Source organism: Neodiprion fabricii, chromosome 7 (genome assembly GCF_021155785.1).
Source record: "Neodiprion fabricii isolate iyNeoFabr1 chromosome 7, iyNeoFabr1.1, whole genome shotgun sequence".
NCBI classification, from domain to species: domain Eukaryota; kingdom Metazoa; phylum Arthropoda; class Insecta; order Hymenoptera; family Diprionidae; genus Neodiprion; species Neodiprion fabricii.
This window is the reverse complement of record NC_060245.1, coordinates 8,382,329-8,397,796: the sequence shown is the minus strand read 5'-3', so window position 1 is coordinate 8,397,796 and position 15,468 is coordinate 8,382,329. Positions and strand designations below refer to the sequence as shown.

General features: G+C 38.3%; 1 protein-coding gene across 1 annotated transcript in view; it reads left to right on the top strand.

The window, feature by feature from the left end:
• LOC124185963 (dynein axonemal heavy chain 2) overlaps positions 1-15,468 on the top strand; it is a 670,443-nt gene that overhangs the window by 584,581 nt on the left and 70,394 nt on the right. The window contains exons 38-39 of the mRNA XM_046577226.1: positions 324-539; positions 10,806-10,956. Coding sequence (XP_046433182.1) covers positions 324-539; positions 10,806-10,956 — 367 coding nt within the window. The remainder of the gene's footprint in view (positions 1-323; positions 540-10,805; positions 10,957-15,468) is intronic.

Below are 15,468 nucleotides of genomic sequence, written 5' to 3'. Positions count from 1 at the left end.
GGAGTTATTTGAATGAGAATGGAAACTCCAGTGAAATTGTCAATCAATTTCCTGTCTTTTCTTTCATATAAAAAAAATTTTGAACGAAAAATACCGTCTATAATCCATGATTGTTAGGAGTACGTTATAAAAAGATATCAGCCTTTTAGGATACAAAAATTTGCCCAAGGAATGTTTTAAATTCATTCTTTGTAGAATTAGATAGAACTACAAATAAGTACAAACAAATCTACAATATTCTTGAAATTCCCACCAAATACCAAATTGCATTATTACGTCACAACTGTTGCACTGCATCTGATTCACTATGTGTTATTTCATAGGTCATAGAGATGGAAATTCCCCATTCTTCCTCGTTAGATGTGAAAGATTTTCTTACTGATCCCACAACCATACGAGAATGGAATATTCAAGGACTGCCGTCTGATGACTTCAGTACTGAAAACGGGATTATAATTACGAAAGGTGGACGTTGGCCTCTTGTCATTGACCCACAAAGTCAAGCAGTCAAATGGATTAAGAATATGGAATCAAGAAATGTATGGTTTTACACATCGCTATAACTATCAAAGGAGCACTACATAGTGCCCCTAGTCAATTTCTTTCCAACTCATGGTATTATTACATCTTGACTAAGGCTTCAACTAGTCAAACAGTTATACGCCATAGCCATGCGCAACCAAGAATAGTAAATGACGATACAAGTGCGTGAAGCGCGAGGGTGATGTATCCGCATGCGTATATTGTATACTGTTTCCTCAACTCAGTGTGCGAAATTCAGTTTGCAAAGTAAATCATCTTCTACATTTAGTGGGCGATGTAATTACTGCGCACACTGCGCATCAAAATGTGTGAATCGAGCATTTCACATATCGTCGACAGGTATCAGAAATCGAATTTTGCACACAGAGTTGTAGAAATCAATTTTCAAATATTGGCATACGTTCATAGACCACAAATATTCACACGTTAACAAGTAGCGGCATGGCGCTGCAGGTAATGGCCCATTTCAGTGGGGGCGAGAACATCGAATCAAGTCCCGTTGTGCGTCTATTTAGTTTTATTAATCCTTCATTATCCGAATTATAATTAATGTGTGAAAAAAATACGACGAGAAAGAGTGTTCAAGGAATAATGTCCACAGAAACCGCGTGCGAGCTTGATTTTTTCAATAGATCGTTTTAAAAAAATTGCTTTGATTAGAATTATGATTTTTTTTTATTCGTGTTGATTGAATATCATTTGAGAGACATGTGCTGTTATTAAGTTTTTAATACTTTGTTGTAGAGCTGAATATGAGACGAGAGCAGTCGAGAATTGGCAGTCTCGTCTCGGTCTTGATAAAATCTTAATTTTCACATCCTGTCCTTGGTCTGTCAAGTTGTGTCTTAATTATTTTTAGTCTTGGTCTCGGAAAAACTCGGAAAAACTCGCGTCTCAACTTGGTTCTGGGGGCTAAAAAATTACAGTTCATGCATTCTATTTTTCATCTTAAGACTCAATTGTCGGACCCTTATGAAAAAAAAAAAAATTATGGGCATCCATTACCAAAAGACCTCTTGTGCGAATTAATTCAGGAGCAAGAAGCCTTTGTGCGGGTGGTTATTATCGTTAATGCAACCGAATATTATGTAAAATAAGAAACCCCTCAATTTTAAAATGAAGAGCTTTAAAATATTAAATAAGACGAGCGAAAGCAAAGTATTACTAATTTAATGTGAGCTTGGTTGCGTGTGTATAGGGGTAGTTCACGCCCTATGTGATATTATTTTTAAAAAAGGCAAAACCACGTATCCCTTACTTTTTTCTGATCTTTCAAATGCAATCAATTTCATTCAAATACGACCAACAATATTTCCGTTACAAGTAATTTGTAACTTGCAGCCTCCATAATCTTTCACCATTTATCCACGTCGTAATCGGACAGAATTCATTTTTCATTATTAACTATGAGAATTATCGACCGATTAGTTTCATTGAAATATCTGAACTGGAAGTAGCGAATCTGCAAAACTAGCACTGCGATGCTCAATTTTGGGTGTTGATTTTAGCACTTTCAACTGTTTCTCTGCCGATAAAAAAAAAATAGTCCGTATAAATTGATCGAAACAGAGAAATTAATAATTTCGAACTCCGAAATTTCATGTTGAGTCATTCAAATACTTCTCAAAAAAATTCTAAGTAAGTAAAGTGAATTAAACCAATCTATGCGTTCAATGTTAAAAATTTCACTTAGTTGCAATCACTCAGCCTTAACACAACAAACACTTGGGATGAAAAGTGAATGTCATTTCAAATTAAAGTTTCTTTTTGCATCATTTTATATACTTTTTATCTGGTTTGTATGATTTTGAATTGTTATTTGGGAGGCCAAAATACCAGATATCTGACATAATTTTTTTTTTTATGTATTTGATTGCTATTTTGCTATTTTGTTTTTTCTTTTAAGGCTTATTGAGTTATTCATAGATCAGAGATCAGACTAGGAAAATCACAGCTTCGGTTAAGCACACAACTTCCTGCGACACTGACATTAGCCCGTGGCCGAGAACCTTGTTTGGAGATCCCAAGTCTAGTGAACAGTCTCGGTTATCACCCTGGTCTGTAGCTCAGAAAATTCGCGATTAATAAAATAGTTTAGGCACATCGGATTCAGAATCCGGATTCCCATTTCTGAGGAGGGAAGTGGCTCTCATAGTTTGCTGCCCAAGTACGTGTTTAGCGATAAGGTGCGGCTCTGGCGACTTTTATCGTCCGAGTCTGCGAAATCACAGCTTTGGTAATTTTACTACCCAAGTCTGAAAAAATTTCAGCTCTGGCAAGTGAACCTTGCCCGAGTCTGCGAAAGGCTTCAGCTGGCTAATTGAAATGTTTTCGATTGTCTAACCCGACCATTTCTTACGTAAGAACAAAATTTCCTTTATATTTTCTACTATTTAACGTATTTCAGGACAAATATCACTCCCGATAACGTATAAATCCGCAAAAAGTACAATACACACATGTTTGTATGCATACGTCATTGTAACCTCGAAGAATTCATGAGATTTTGCAAGAATTAATTGTACTTTATTCATAACAGTTTTCCTTTGAATCTAACTAATGTTGGCGAGACTCTTGTTGCAACTTAATGGTAATATTGGTGTAGACTCGAATTCATACACCGCGTTCTTGTCGTGCTCTCGCGTTGAAAACCCAAACAAAATCTTGAGAGCAAATTGAAAATCGAGGCAAGACCAAGATGAGAGCAAGTTCGGTATTGCTTTTTCGCATATCGCTACTTTATACGTGTGTTTCGAGCCATAAGCATTTAACAAAAATAAAATAAATAATAATTCAGCTACAAGTAATTTTTTTTCATACGAATAACCAAAAAAAATAACCCGTGCTCTTCATACACAAAACGACTCTAATACTGTTTTAATCGTATAATTCTGACACATTTACTATAACATAAATAAAGTGGGGTCGAATGAAATTAACAAATACAATGGAAGAAAAACGGACGCGCACAGCGAGACTTGAATCGATGTTTCCGCGTACATAAGATCGAGCTTTTACGCCCTGTTTCACGCCGCTACTTGTTGATATGCAATTTTCGTTCAACTAACGTGCAAGATTCGCATGCCAATGTCTTGAATTTATTATTTTCCAAAACAAATGGTTATTGGTTATTACTGCTTTGTCTAGTTTAAGTCCGAGTGGAGACTTGTCAGTACCATAAATGTCAAAGAAAGCAACCGGGGGCATTTCGTAGCCTTCTCTGTGTATATGAGTCAGTTCACGTCAAACCGAACACTTTCCGCACACTATGTTCTTCAAATTCGACACAATTTTTTAGACAGCTTATAACCGTGATCTGAATGTATCTGACTATTATTTGAATTTTTTTATTTTCAATAGTTTTAAAGTTGGAAAGGGTAGAATTTTGTGGAAAATGAGTAAAAAACGGAAACACGCGGACATTCAAACGGTCACATCTTTGGTTTTATCCATCCTACATACTTGGTCTTATGCTCATTCTGAGGTCATGAAACATATTTCATATGTGATTTTTGCAATTTTGCTATAACTACAATGGCCATTTGTTATGTACAAGTATATCTTTCAAATTCAATTTTCAAGGAGAAAACACATTTTTAAAATTTTGATAAAATGTAAGCATATTTCTAGTTAAATTTCCTAAGACATATGTGAGTTTTAAGATGAAACTCGAATAAAAAGCATTTTCAAACAGTGACTGATCAAGAAAAATACAGCGCTCGCCATGACCGCGCAACGCGGTTAGGCGTCTCTCACGAGGAAGTGACTTCAAGTAACAGGTTATCAAACATTTTCGAATTTTTTTCGAAATACCCAGTATTCTCAAATTGAGGTTTCACATATTTTCATCATAATGAACCCAGGTAGAGAGTTTTTGTGTAGCCATTGATCAGTCTAAAACTTGTACTAGATTTTGAATTGCATAGATTTTGCTGTATGAGTGTTCTGTGAAACCGGCTATCTGTTATTCCCACCGTTTTTCTACGTAGTTATATAACTGAGCCATCTCTCAATGCCTCTTCGCCATAATCCCCAGTTACATTTTTAAACAAAGAGCCTTCCGCCGTCCATACAGAAATTTTCTTACCCCTCTCAGCCCATTCCTTCAGAATCTTCAAACATCGTTTGAGTAACACTTGCTTGATGATTTGAAAGTTCTGGATCCATAATTTCTGAAGTATGTCGCAATTCATATGCCACGGGAATATAATAACTATGATTACGAATTTAACCCGTTTCAATTAAAAAAGCATAGCAAGAAGTTTTCAAAAAACTTGAAACCTGTACTACACAGCATGTTACGTAAATTGAAGACGGAAGACATGACTTTATCTGCAGACAAAAAATTGTGCGGCTACTGCAGGTTAAGAGTTATGAAAATACCTGAAATCATGAGTAAAACTATTGACAGGTTAACAAACACTGACAATCCGTAAGCTGGTTCAAATGCAGAAGTATGTTCGACGGAGTGTAAAGAGGATTCAACGCCAAGTAAGAGAACTGTCGATGATGCAGAATTGAACATTAGTCTGCTTGGATTTGGTGCATCACCTATCTGTAAAAGAAAATTGTGTAACAAAAACTCTCCCTGGCAAAAATTCCTGAAGTTACAGGAAACACTGGCCTCGAAAATATTTCATATCAAAGGTGAAATTTAATCGGAGGATGAATCAAAGGAAGTTTATAAAGTAATAAAGTAAAAAAAAAATAATACGTAATACAGACAATAAAAATAGCTTTTCGTTTTACTGATGACCGAAGCAAGATAATTCGAATCTTGACCATGTTTACTCATAGTCTTTCAAAAAAATTCGTGAGAACTTCAGTGCTTCTAACCATATGATACCAATAGCCAAAAAGACAGCAGAACAGTTCCGGATTTAATCAACCCCGAATTTTATGATTGAAAAAAGGTAGACGAACTTACCGACAATTGCGTGGTCAATTTCTATACGCCCGATTACATGAACCACGTGACGGCAGGGAAAAAGAATTATCTTTCTGTCAAAGAGTACAATGAAAAAGTGTAAAAACTAGAATGGTTGATTTTAACTAACTAAAAAGAATGGATGTTCCAAGAACACTATTTAGATCTGAGGGTCGGCTTCTCCAAATTTTTTGAATTCAGAACAAAATACTGCGTACTACTTAGAGCCAGTGAACCCCACTCAGCTTATGTCTGTGCAATTCACGAAAATGTGAAATTGATGTTAGACTGTGCAAGGATAGCACATATAACAGCGGACGCAATGCAGCCTATTTTGAATTATAGACTGTTTAGCAGGGATAATAACCAGCCTTTCAACGACCAAATACCATTTAGAAGAATGTGCAAACTGCAACCGTTGTTCAAATCAAAATTCATCGATATTGTGATATACAAGCGGTGGATATGGGTTAGTTGCACAAACCTGGGAAGGATTTGAACCCCAGTGTTAGAGTATTCAGATAAACTCATAATTCAATCGAAAGTATTGGTCACGCATGCATTCGTTGTTAAGCAACAGTCTACGTATTTTTTGAAAGTGAAGAAGCAATTGAAAGAAGGGAATATTCAGTAGAGAGTAATTTTTCCTGTCATTACGCATTCGTAATTGACGACGCGATGCAGAGCATCCATTGGCATAACGAAAAAATTACGCTACACCCATTCGTTGTCTACTAACTACAGCTCTAGTTTTCAATGATTCGTCCCGCTTGGAGCAATCGATGACGACGAGGGGAGCGTAGTTTATGATTTCACGCGCAACAGCAAAGGTTTGGCTTCTTTGATACAGTAGGCCATTTGAACCCGGACTTACATATTATAAAAACGGGGCAATCTACGTGTGATGTATGCGAAACAATACCTCACGAATAGAGGCCCAGCTTGTCGATGGGTCGCCGATCTGTAGCGGGAGTGTAGACGGAGCGCATGTGCGCCTCAGTTACGCACTGGTAGTCGAGTCGTACGCATTAGCACTTTTTAAGAGTCAATGAATTAGTCATGATTACTTCAAACACCGAGTTATTCATTTCATGCCACCTCACCCTAATATATAACACTACGAATTGCTGCTTAAGGGGGTATTCTAGTGTAGAAATTTGAAAAATTCGATTTTTTTTTTTTTTATATTTTCAAAGCTTAACCTTTTAAGAATGTGTCCTTGAAAGGACAAGTCAAAATTTCAATTATTTTCAGAGATATAGCTATTTTAGTGACACGTCTTCAATACTGGCTCGGCTGGAACGAATACTTTAAACGCGTTTTTCTCAAAACTACATTTTTCAAAACGGTTGACATGATTTCTCAAGTTCTATTGAACCGATTTACTTGAAATTTGGTGAGAATCTTCTCAATACATGTCTCTATCGCACGAACCATTATTATAACGAAATAATAATTTTTACTATTTTTAAAAAATTCAGAAACGTCCAAAAAAGTCAAAAAAAACGTATTATTTTTTTCGGACAGCCGTAATTTGGCAAAAAAAAATTTTTTTTCGACTTTTTTTTGGTTAGTACGATAGCTGCATTTATGTAGATTAATAATCTTTTTTTTTCTTTTTTTTTTCTGATGACCACAAGGGTAGAAATCGTGGCGACGAGGATACTGCCTTTTGTTTTCCCCTTCCACTTCAAGGACGCATAATTCCATGAAAATTTATTTTTTTGTTTTTAAATTCATTTTGTGTGCTCTTAATATATAAATAAATAAATGATAAAAAAATGGATAGTAAAAATATCAATAGCTTTTATTTTATTCACCGTCAAAAAATGCTCGAAATTCGGGCCTCTAGACTAGAATACCCCCTTAAGAGAAAAATGGGTCCTCTGTGTGAAATGAGGAACGTTCAGCCAAATAAGAAACACAAAGCAAAGTAACGTTAAGAGGATATATTTGCAAGATGTTATCGTTTGAGGTCTCGAGACTGACTGTTATTACAATCATATCGGTTGACCGAGCAACCGTACAATAGACAGATTAAGCATTTGACGACTGCTAAGCTGTATAAGGGGTGTCAACACAACTTCGTTTCACTACCCGCCCTTTCAAAAAAAGTCGACCCGACTCGTATAATTTAAAATAACTGTAGAATAGCGTGTAGAAAATAGCGTATTGATTATTGAAAACATCAAGGTTCAAATTTCCGTAGGGATAACACTGTGATTTGAGGAAGAATTTCACTTCTCTGATTCTGCAATGATCAAATTCGTTGGCATTTTTCTTTGGATCGTTCTAACTTGCAACTCGGAATCACAGAATGACGTATCTCGACTTCTTCAGCTGTGTCAATGTCTTGACTGCCTACACATGTTGCATCGTTGACAGCAGCGACGCATACACGTACGTTACGGAAGAATGAACACTCGTGGATATAGCCGGATCCTTGGCGATGTAGTTGAGCAGCTGAATTTTTGGTTTATTGGCAAGTTTTATGTAAGGTAGCAGTCACTCGATTTTGTTAAGGGTAATTTAAAAATTTTCCACCGGCGGGGTCTAAATCACAGCATCCAAATCGGTGTTGGAACGTGTGAGAATCAACTCATGTAGAGCATTAACGATGATTCGACAATAATCCTCGGCCGATCCCAATACATAATTGATCAATTTCTTAGCTACCACCGCAGTCACACCATCATATTTCGCAATTTTCACATGGATGTGTGAAGACCTTTTACTAGGCAGTAGACACAAGTCTTGATGTTCAATAACGATATGGATTTTATCGTTAGCTTATAAGTGGAGATAAAAATTTGTGCACGGACCCCCAGGTATCGGACTCAAAATCACTTCAGACAATCAATATGATATAAACAGTGAACCATCGTGTTACATTGTTTATCCGTAGCAGGCAAACGTTGCTGTTCCCTTGAATGTTCTGCACAGTATTTCACAAACTACCGTTGAGGATTTTACGGAAATTTTTCAATCATATTTTTTTACATCCCCGAATGATATCAATCAGCTGTGTATGAACGACGAGAAAAACAGTGGGCTTATAAATGATATGTTAGAGTGCATTCGGAATCTTAATGTTCGACTGTTAGCACTGGAAGTATCCAATCACAATTCTAATCGCGCGGGTGGAGGGACGGAAATTGAACCAATAGAGAAAAGTTGTTTTGGATTCATTTAAAAAGTTTTTGATGCATTTATTTTATGCATATAATCTGTTATATAAATCCGAAGAGAATAGTACGTATCGAGTGAAATTTTCGATTCACTTAATCCGGTTTGACGTGGATTGTTTCATATCACTCACAATTCGAAAACCTCAATGATCTGGACAATATACTGATAATTGGGTAGTCACTCTAAGAATATTCATCTACCAGCTTTGACCATGAAAATTCTCCTAAGGTTTCCACTTCACTAAGGCCTCAATTTTGCAGGCGGATATTGTGATTACGCGATTTTGGTATTTGAAATAGCTCGGAACCTTATTTTGAACCAAAGTTTTGTTGCGATGTATTTTTTACTCATTCATCTTATTGGCAGTCAGAACATCGACGGATACCTTAGCAAATACGCCAAAATAATGAAACAAATTTAAATAGTAGAATAAATCGTTAAAGTGAGAAATGCGAGAATTACAAGAACAACAGACAGGGTACAAATGTTGGGCACCAGGCACCAACTGGTTTTGTCGCTCGTTGCATACACCATTTTTTGTCATGATTGCATCAAAAACAGCGTCAGCTGTGTGTTAGACCTAACCTCAATCGGCATGCTTTGAGTGCGCATGTTTAGCGATACACAACGCTTCGTACAAAGTGCGTATGCGTAGCGATGCACATTACTTTGCACGATTTAGTCTGTACAACAGCACCAAACCGTAGGTACTACTATTTGGAATATACGATATGGTGTGTTCTAACGGTCGAAATAAAGCATTTGCAACAAATTCATATTATTTTTCTACGTACTCTGGTTTATGTCTTGGACCCAAAAGTAAAAGGATAAATATTCTGGCTTTTAAATTCACGGACGCTGATCACGTATGATTGAGTGCAATGTTTACGTGAAGACAATCGTGACGCGTCTGCACTGCCGTATTACCACGCGTAGCCTCGTGCTGATATGTATGAGCTGGCCGTCGGAATCCCGAGACGCGCATATCCTAGCTACCGTATATTCGTAATTAGCACGACCGTGCAAGGCCTGCGCAATGTTTTACTGAATTCTGGCTTCGTTTTACGATGTCCAATGCGCATATGTATTAATAATAATTGACGCTTAACAACGATCTACAATCTTGTAGGATGATTAAATGATGAGTATACGCAATTGTCCACAGGAGTCTCCACCATCTGTCAATCATGCAATGAATATCAAATGAGGAATATCTTTGTGATATCAGCTTAGGCTATATAAATGGCCTAATAATTACCGAATTTGCAATACAGAAAACACTGCCTGAAATTTCATGAAATTGTCTGCTCTGATCTTTGCTGTGTAAGTAATTAAAGGCTTGGTCCGAAATTAGCACTGACATACTGACACTAGCTCTGATATAATAAATAAGAACGCAAGACCTATTTATAAAGAAAATACAGAGAATGAAGAAAATAAAGAACATAAACGAAGTAAATAAAAAATGAAGAAAACAAAGCAAACAAATTGAATATAGGAGTACAGAAAATGATTAATTAGTTTTCGACTAATTGACGAAACGAACACTTTGCCATAGAAATTGATTTAAGCTCAACTAAATGAACCTTGGAATTAAACTTTTGTCACAATATTCCGAGTTATTAATTAATGTGGTCACTTCAAATATTTGAGAGGGGATTTTTTCACTAAATCGACTTTTCGCGGCGGCCACCACGACACGTGGTAGGACCGCGATCATCCCGCATACCGGTACCTGCCCGCCTTCCCACTGCCCCTGACACCTTTAATCTCTGTGCTCTAGCACCCGGGCGGAGGACCCAGCTAATCCCACATTTCCAGAAGAAGCGCAGACGCTAGTCTCCCGCGAACTAACTTTCTTCTACTCATACACTTTCTCTATCCTACTCCCCACTGCACCACTCGCTCACTACAACCATCTGTTATGAAAAGTAGAGATGGTGGTCCATGACATGCGTGAATAAAAAGTAATATTACACAAACATAGTAGTTACACAAACACAGTTCCCATGGTAGCTACAATACAACAATTTAATGGATTTCTCCAATAACGGTCTCTGAAATTGAGGTCCAAGTAAATTATGTCCTTTATATTTGATTAAGGTTGGTTGAATTGTCAAAAATTTCGTTTCACGTTGTTTCTTAGGACTTGAAGGTGATCGACTTCGGCCAGCTTGACTTTATGAAGACTCTAGAACAAGCTATTCAATTTGGGGACCCAATTCTGCTTCAAAATGTTGGAGAAATCTTGGATCCAGCTTTGAATCCCATTCTTCAAAAAGCTTTCATCAAATCAGGTTTGATATTACCCGAATACTGATTTGTGATAAATAATTAATTCTATTGATTGATTTCCAACGGTATTAGTTAATCAAAGTCCCAAGTTTAACTATATATTCGATTTATAATTTCGGGGTTAACAATAAGATTCGGTGAAAGAAATCACGCGCGGTAAGTGTGCCCGTGGCTTGTGGCTTATTTGAAGCCACCCGTGAGGGTTGCTATGCAGAATTGACTAATGAAGACAAACCACACTGATTGCCTCGTATCGATTTTATCTCATCTTCCTAGGTTTACGGGATATATTTACAAGGATGCGGCAGCTTCAATATACCATATAAGAAATATTCTACAAAAAACTTGAGAGAAAATGTTTAAAAAGGCGGCACGTTTCTGTGTACCGCGAAATACATTTATTTCTTCTCGTTTTCGAATACCAATCAGCACACTTCGGTTTTCCATTTTTTACATTATTTCCAGTGATAAAGACCGTTCTGTCTCGCTCTTTCCCTCTAAGGCGCACTGTAGTTTTCAGTATCTGTATGAATTCTGTAATCGATGATTATCAACGGACGCTCTCTTTTCTGTTTTTCGAGTATGTACAGGATCTATCCTCTGGATCGCGGTTGGTAGTCGATCAGCCTTCAGCAAGCTAATACGAACCGACGTTCAGTTACATATCGCTTGTTCTTGTATCTCAGGGTTTCAAATCAACATTCTTTCATCCGTATTCGACTTACGTTCCATTAATCTTTTGTATTGTATTGAATGCAGTATATACATTTTATTTTGCACATACTAATAAACAGACCAAACATCGGATATTCGGGCTTCTCCCGTTAGAATTTACGTAATTACATGTTATCAGAAGTATCGCGTGGCGCTCACAGATGGATCATTTCACTAAGAATGACTTATTCTCTTTTACTTAAATATTATATTCAATAAACTTACTTCTAAACTTGATCTTATTTCTTTTTAACTCATTATATTATATATATGCGAGTGTGTCATTTTAGGGCGACATTTTTTTATTTTGTTTTGCTCATCACCCGACAAGTCTTTAGGTCGCATCTAAAAACAAATCCTCGCGCAAAGGGAGCGCTGTCAAAAAATATTTAGAGGAAAATATTTAATGTCATTGAAGTTTTCCCATTTGATTAACATGGGAAAATTTTTTTTTCACTATTATTGGTTCTCCCAAGTCTGATTAAATCGTACGGTATTTTCCCTACGGGGTTTTGTAGGAAATCGAATTCTCTACAAAAAACGTCTCTTGACTTTTGTCTGTAAAATCAACGGCTTGCGAGTAATTGATGTGCAAACCTAATTTTATATTTGGTTAGCTTCGATTCGCTCATGTTTCAACTGGTGAAATATCGTCAAAGGAATCACTCGACAAATGTTACAAAAAATCTGATCACGTTTAATTGGATTTTGGTAATTATCATGAAAAGATTTGAAAAAAAATTAGTTCATATGTAAAGCAAATAACTTTACAGATTTTGTTACGCCGAATAAATAATAATCTAACAGCTGAAGTTAGTTATTCATCAATCCTACGACAACATTTATTCTTATCGACGTTTCTTCATGAAAAGTTATCGAAAAATTAGTTATTTTTATAAAATCATTATTTGACAACTCTAATACACATATTTCCGTAGAAAATTAGGTTTGCACATCAATTATTCCTAAGCCGTTTTTTGTAGAGAATTCGATTTCCTATAAAACCCTATAGGGAAAATACCGTATGATTTAATCAGACTTGAGAGAACCAATAATAGTAAAAAAAAAATTTTCCCATGTTAATCAAATGGGAAACCTTCAATGCCGTTGAGCTACCTCTAAATATTTTTTGACAGCGCTCCCTTGGAGCGAGGATTTGTTTTTGTATGCAAACTAAAGACTTTTCGGGTGATGAACAAAAAAAAATAAAAATATCGCCCTAAAACGACACATCTTGTATATGTATATATTGTGACGTGAATTTTTCCGGCTCCTTGGTCACTCGGAGAAAATGACCAAGAACTTACCGCGTGCACAATAAATCGGCGTCCGCGAGGTATCCTAGGCCTAAAACAATATCGCGAAATTTGTTGGGCACTTGGCGTGATCAACACGTCTCGAAATCGGTAATGCGATATACCGCGACCATCTACTCGATAGCTCAGTACCGCGGAGAGGGAAGGGGAAATTTTTGTGTAGAAAGAGATACGACACACGTACGCCAGTAGTGTATACATTAGAGTTCGAAATCAAAGATGGCGACGCTCCCCCCTAGCTCCCCCCCCAGCTCACCTATCGTCCCACGGCCCTCTTCCCCTAGCTTTCCCCTAAACCCACGGCACTACCCGCCTAGCTTTCCCCTAAGTCCGCGGCGTTCATCCCTCACTCCCCCGCCCCTTTGATCAATTTCGCGGTTTGCCGCAGGATGACGATTTTCACGTTTATTCTCCTCACACACGCACGCACGTACGCACACACGCACGCACGCACGCACGCACACACACACACACGCACACACACACACACACAAAATAATTCCTGTCGAGACTTGTTTTCCGCCGAACGTCATAAACGTAGGTATTCGAGGCAATGTTCTGGGCCCCGATTTTTTATACCTGCACCGCCTACTACCTGCTTTTCGTTGACGGATTTCCATTACATGCTTGGGAAACTATACATTGCTACTTTACTCATAGCATTTGTGCAGATTTTTATACTGAGGTGTGCACCCATCATAGGCGGCGGTAGGTTCGCGAAGAGAGGGAGAGGAAGAGGATGAAAACCTGTTCCAACACGCTTTTAGGAAAGATGCAGCTGTGGAACCGGGTCACTTCAAACGAGCAATAAACCAAAAAAATTTAGGGATGGTGGGAGGGGGACTGCGGACCCCGTCGTCTTTGACGTCATTTTTTTACATGTACTGCATCATCTCTGCAGAGCCGGGAAAGCGATAGAACCGAAAAATTTGAGAATGGCGGGTCGGGTAAAGGGTGGACCCAGTCGTCTCTGACGTCATTTTTCCCTCCGATATGCGAAGAACGCAGTGCGCATCGCATCTCTGACGTCATTTTTCCCTCCGAGATGCGCAGAACGTAGTGCGCACCGCATCTCTGACGTCATTTTTCCCTCCGATATGCGCAGAACGCAGTGCGCACCGTCCCCAAATTCTTGCGATCTATCAGCCTATATATAAAACTTCACCATCCGCGTCAAAGTCATGTTCGTCGAAGCGTATGTGGGACTTGCAGAGCAGATGGAGGGGACGTACAATTTGCTGAGAGAGCAACCACTCAGATGAGAGAATGACGCTGTCATCAATCATTGGACGGATATTGGAATTGCGAATATCCAAGTTCTATGTGATATTTCTATGCAACGAGGAACGACTGTTGGTGCGAACATACGGATACAACATACGATTACACTCCTACAATCTTGGGTGACGAAGATCAGGCAGTTGCAGCAGCGCACGGTGGTGACGGGTGGAAATATCGGTACTCCTGCGGGTGTACAGTGGGACGACGTGAATAGTGCTTTTGCCAGCCGAATTCGAAAAGGGGTTATTACAAATCTCCGTCATAGGAATTTGGGCGCCTTTCTGAACGATGTGCAGCGCGTCGTCACCGAGAAGTTGGAGCTGGTACTGCGCGAGGAGGAAAATGTGGAGGTTAACCTCATATTATCGTGCAAATTCGAAAATGCCAAGCACGAAGAGATCTCCACCGAAGTTAAGAGCTTCAACACATCCAACGTGGCGATTCTTCTGCCATCGAGCGATATAAATGGCTGGTTTACACGTGCACGTGGTGATCTGCTATCAAGGGCGGAAGATTTCGAACAACGCGATTCCGGCTGGAGCATGATTGAGATCCACAACATCGCTGTAAACATCAACCGCTATCAACCTTTCGCCGCGGAGGCTTCAACATTCATCGAGCTGCCCTTGGACATTCAACGGAAGAGAGCGGTGGTGAACGTGAGTAACGAGGACAAAAGATGCCTTCTCTGGTCCGTCACAGCAGCCCTCCACCCAGTCGACACCAACACGGATGGGATTCACAACTAACGTCGCTATATTTCCAAGTTGGGCTGTGCGGGTATCAAATTGCCTGCTACTCTACATGATGTGAAAAAGCATGAGAGATTGAATAATTTGCGAATCAACGTATATGGAATAGAATCTCAAACTTTTTCGCATCATGCAAAATCAAATAAAAGCGTCATCGTGCCAATTTATTTGAGTAAAAATTTGCATAGCGTAAACATTGACATGATCCATCTTCTAATGGTTGAGAGTGATCCGGAAGACGATATGACTGGTGAGTTTGCACCGAGATTCCACTTTGCTTGGATTAAAGATCTTTCCCGATTGGTGAGCAAACAATTGTCTGATCATAATGGTCAACTGTTTTTATGTGACAGATGCTTGTGCCACTTTAGCGTGAAACACGCCTACGACAATCATCGACAAGATTGTATTATGCTAAATAAAGTACGCATGGAATTTCCCAAATGTGAAG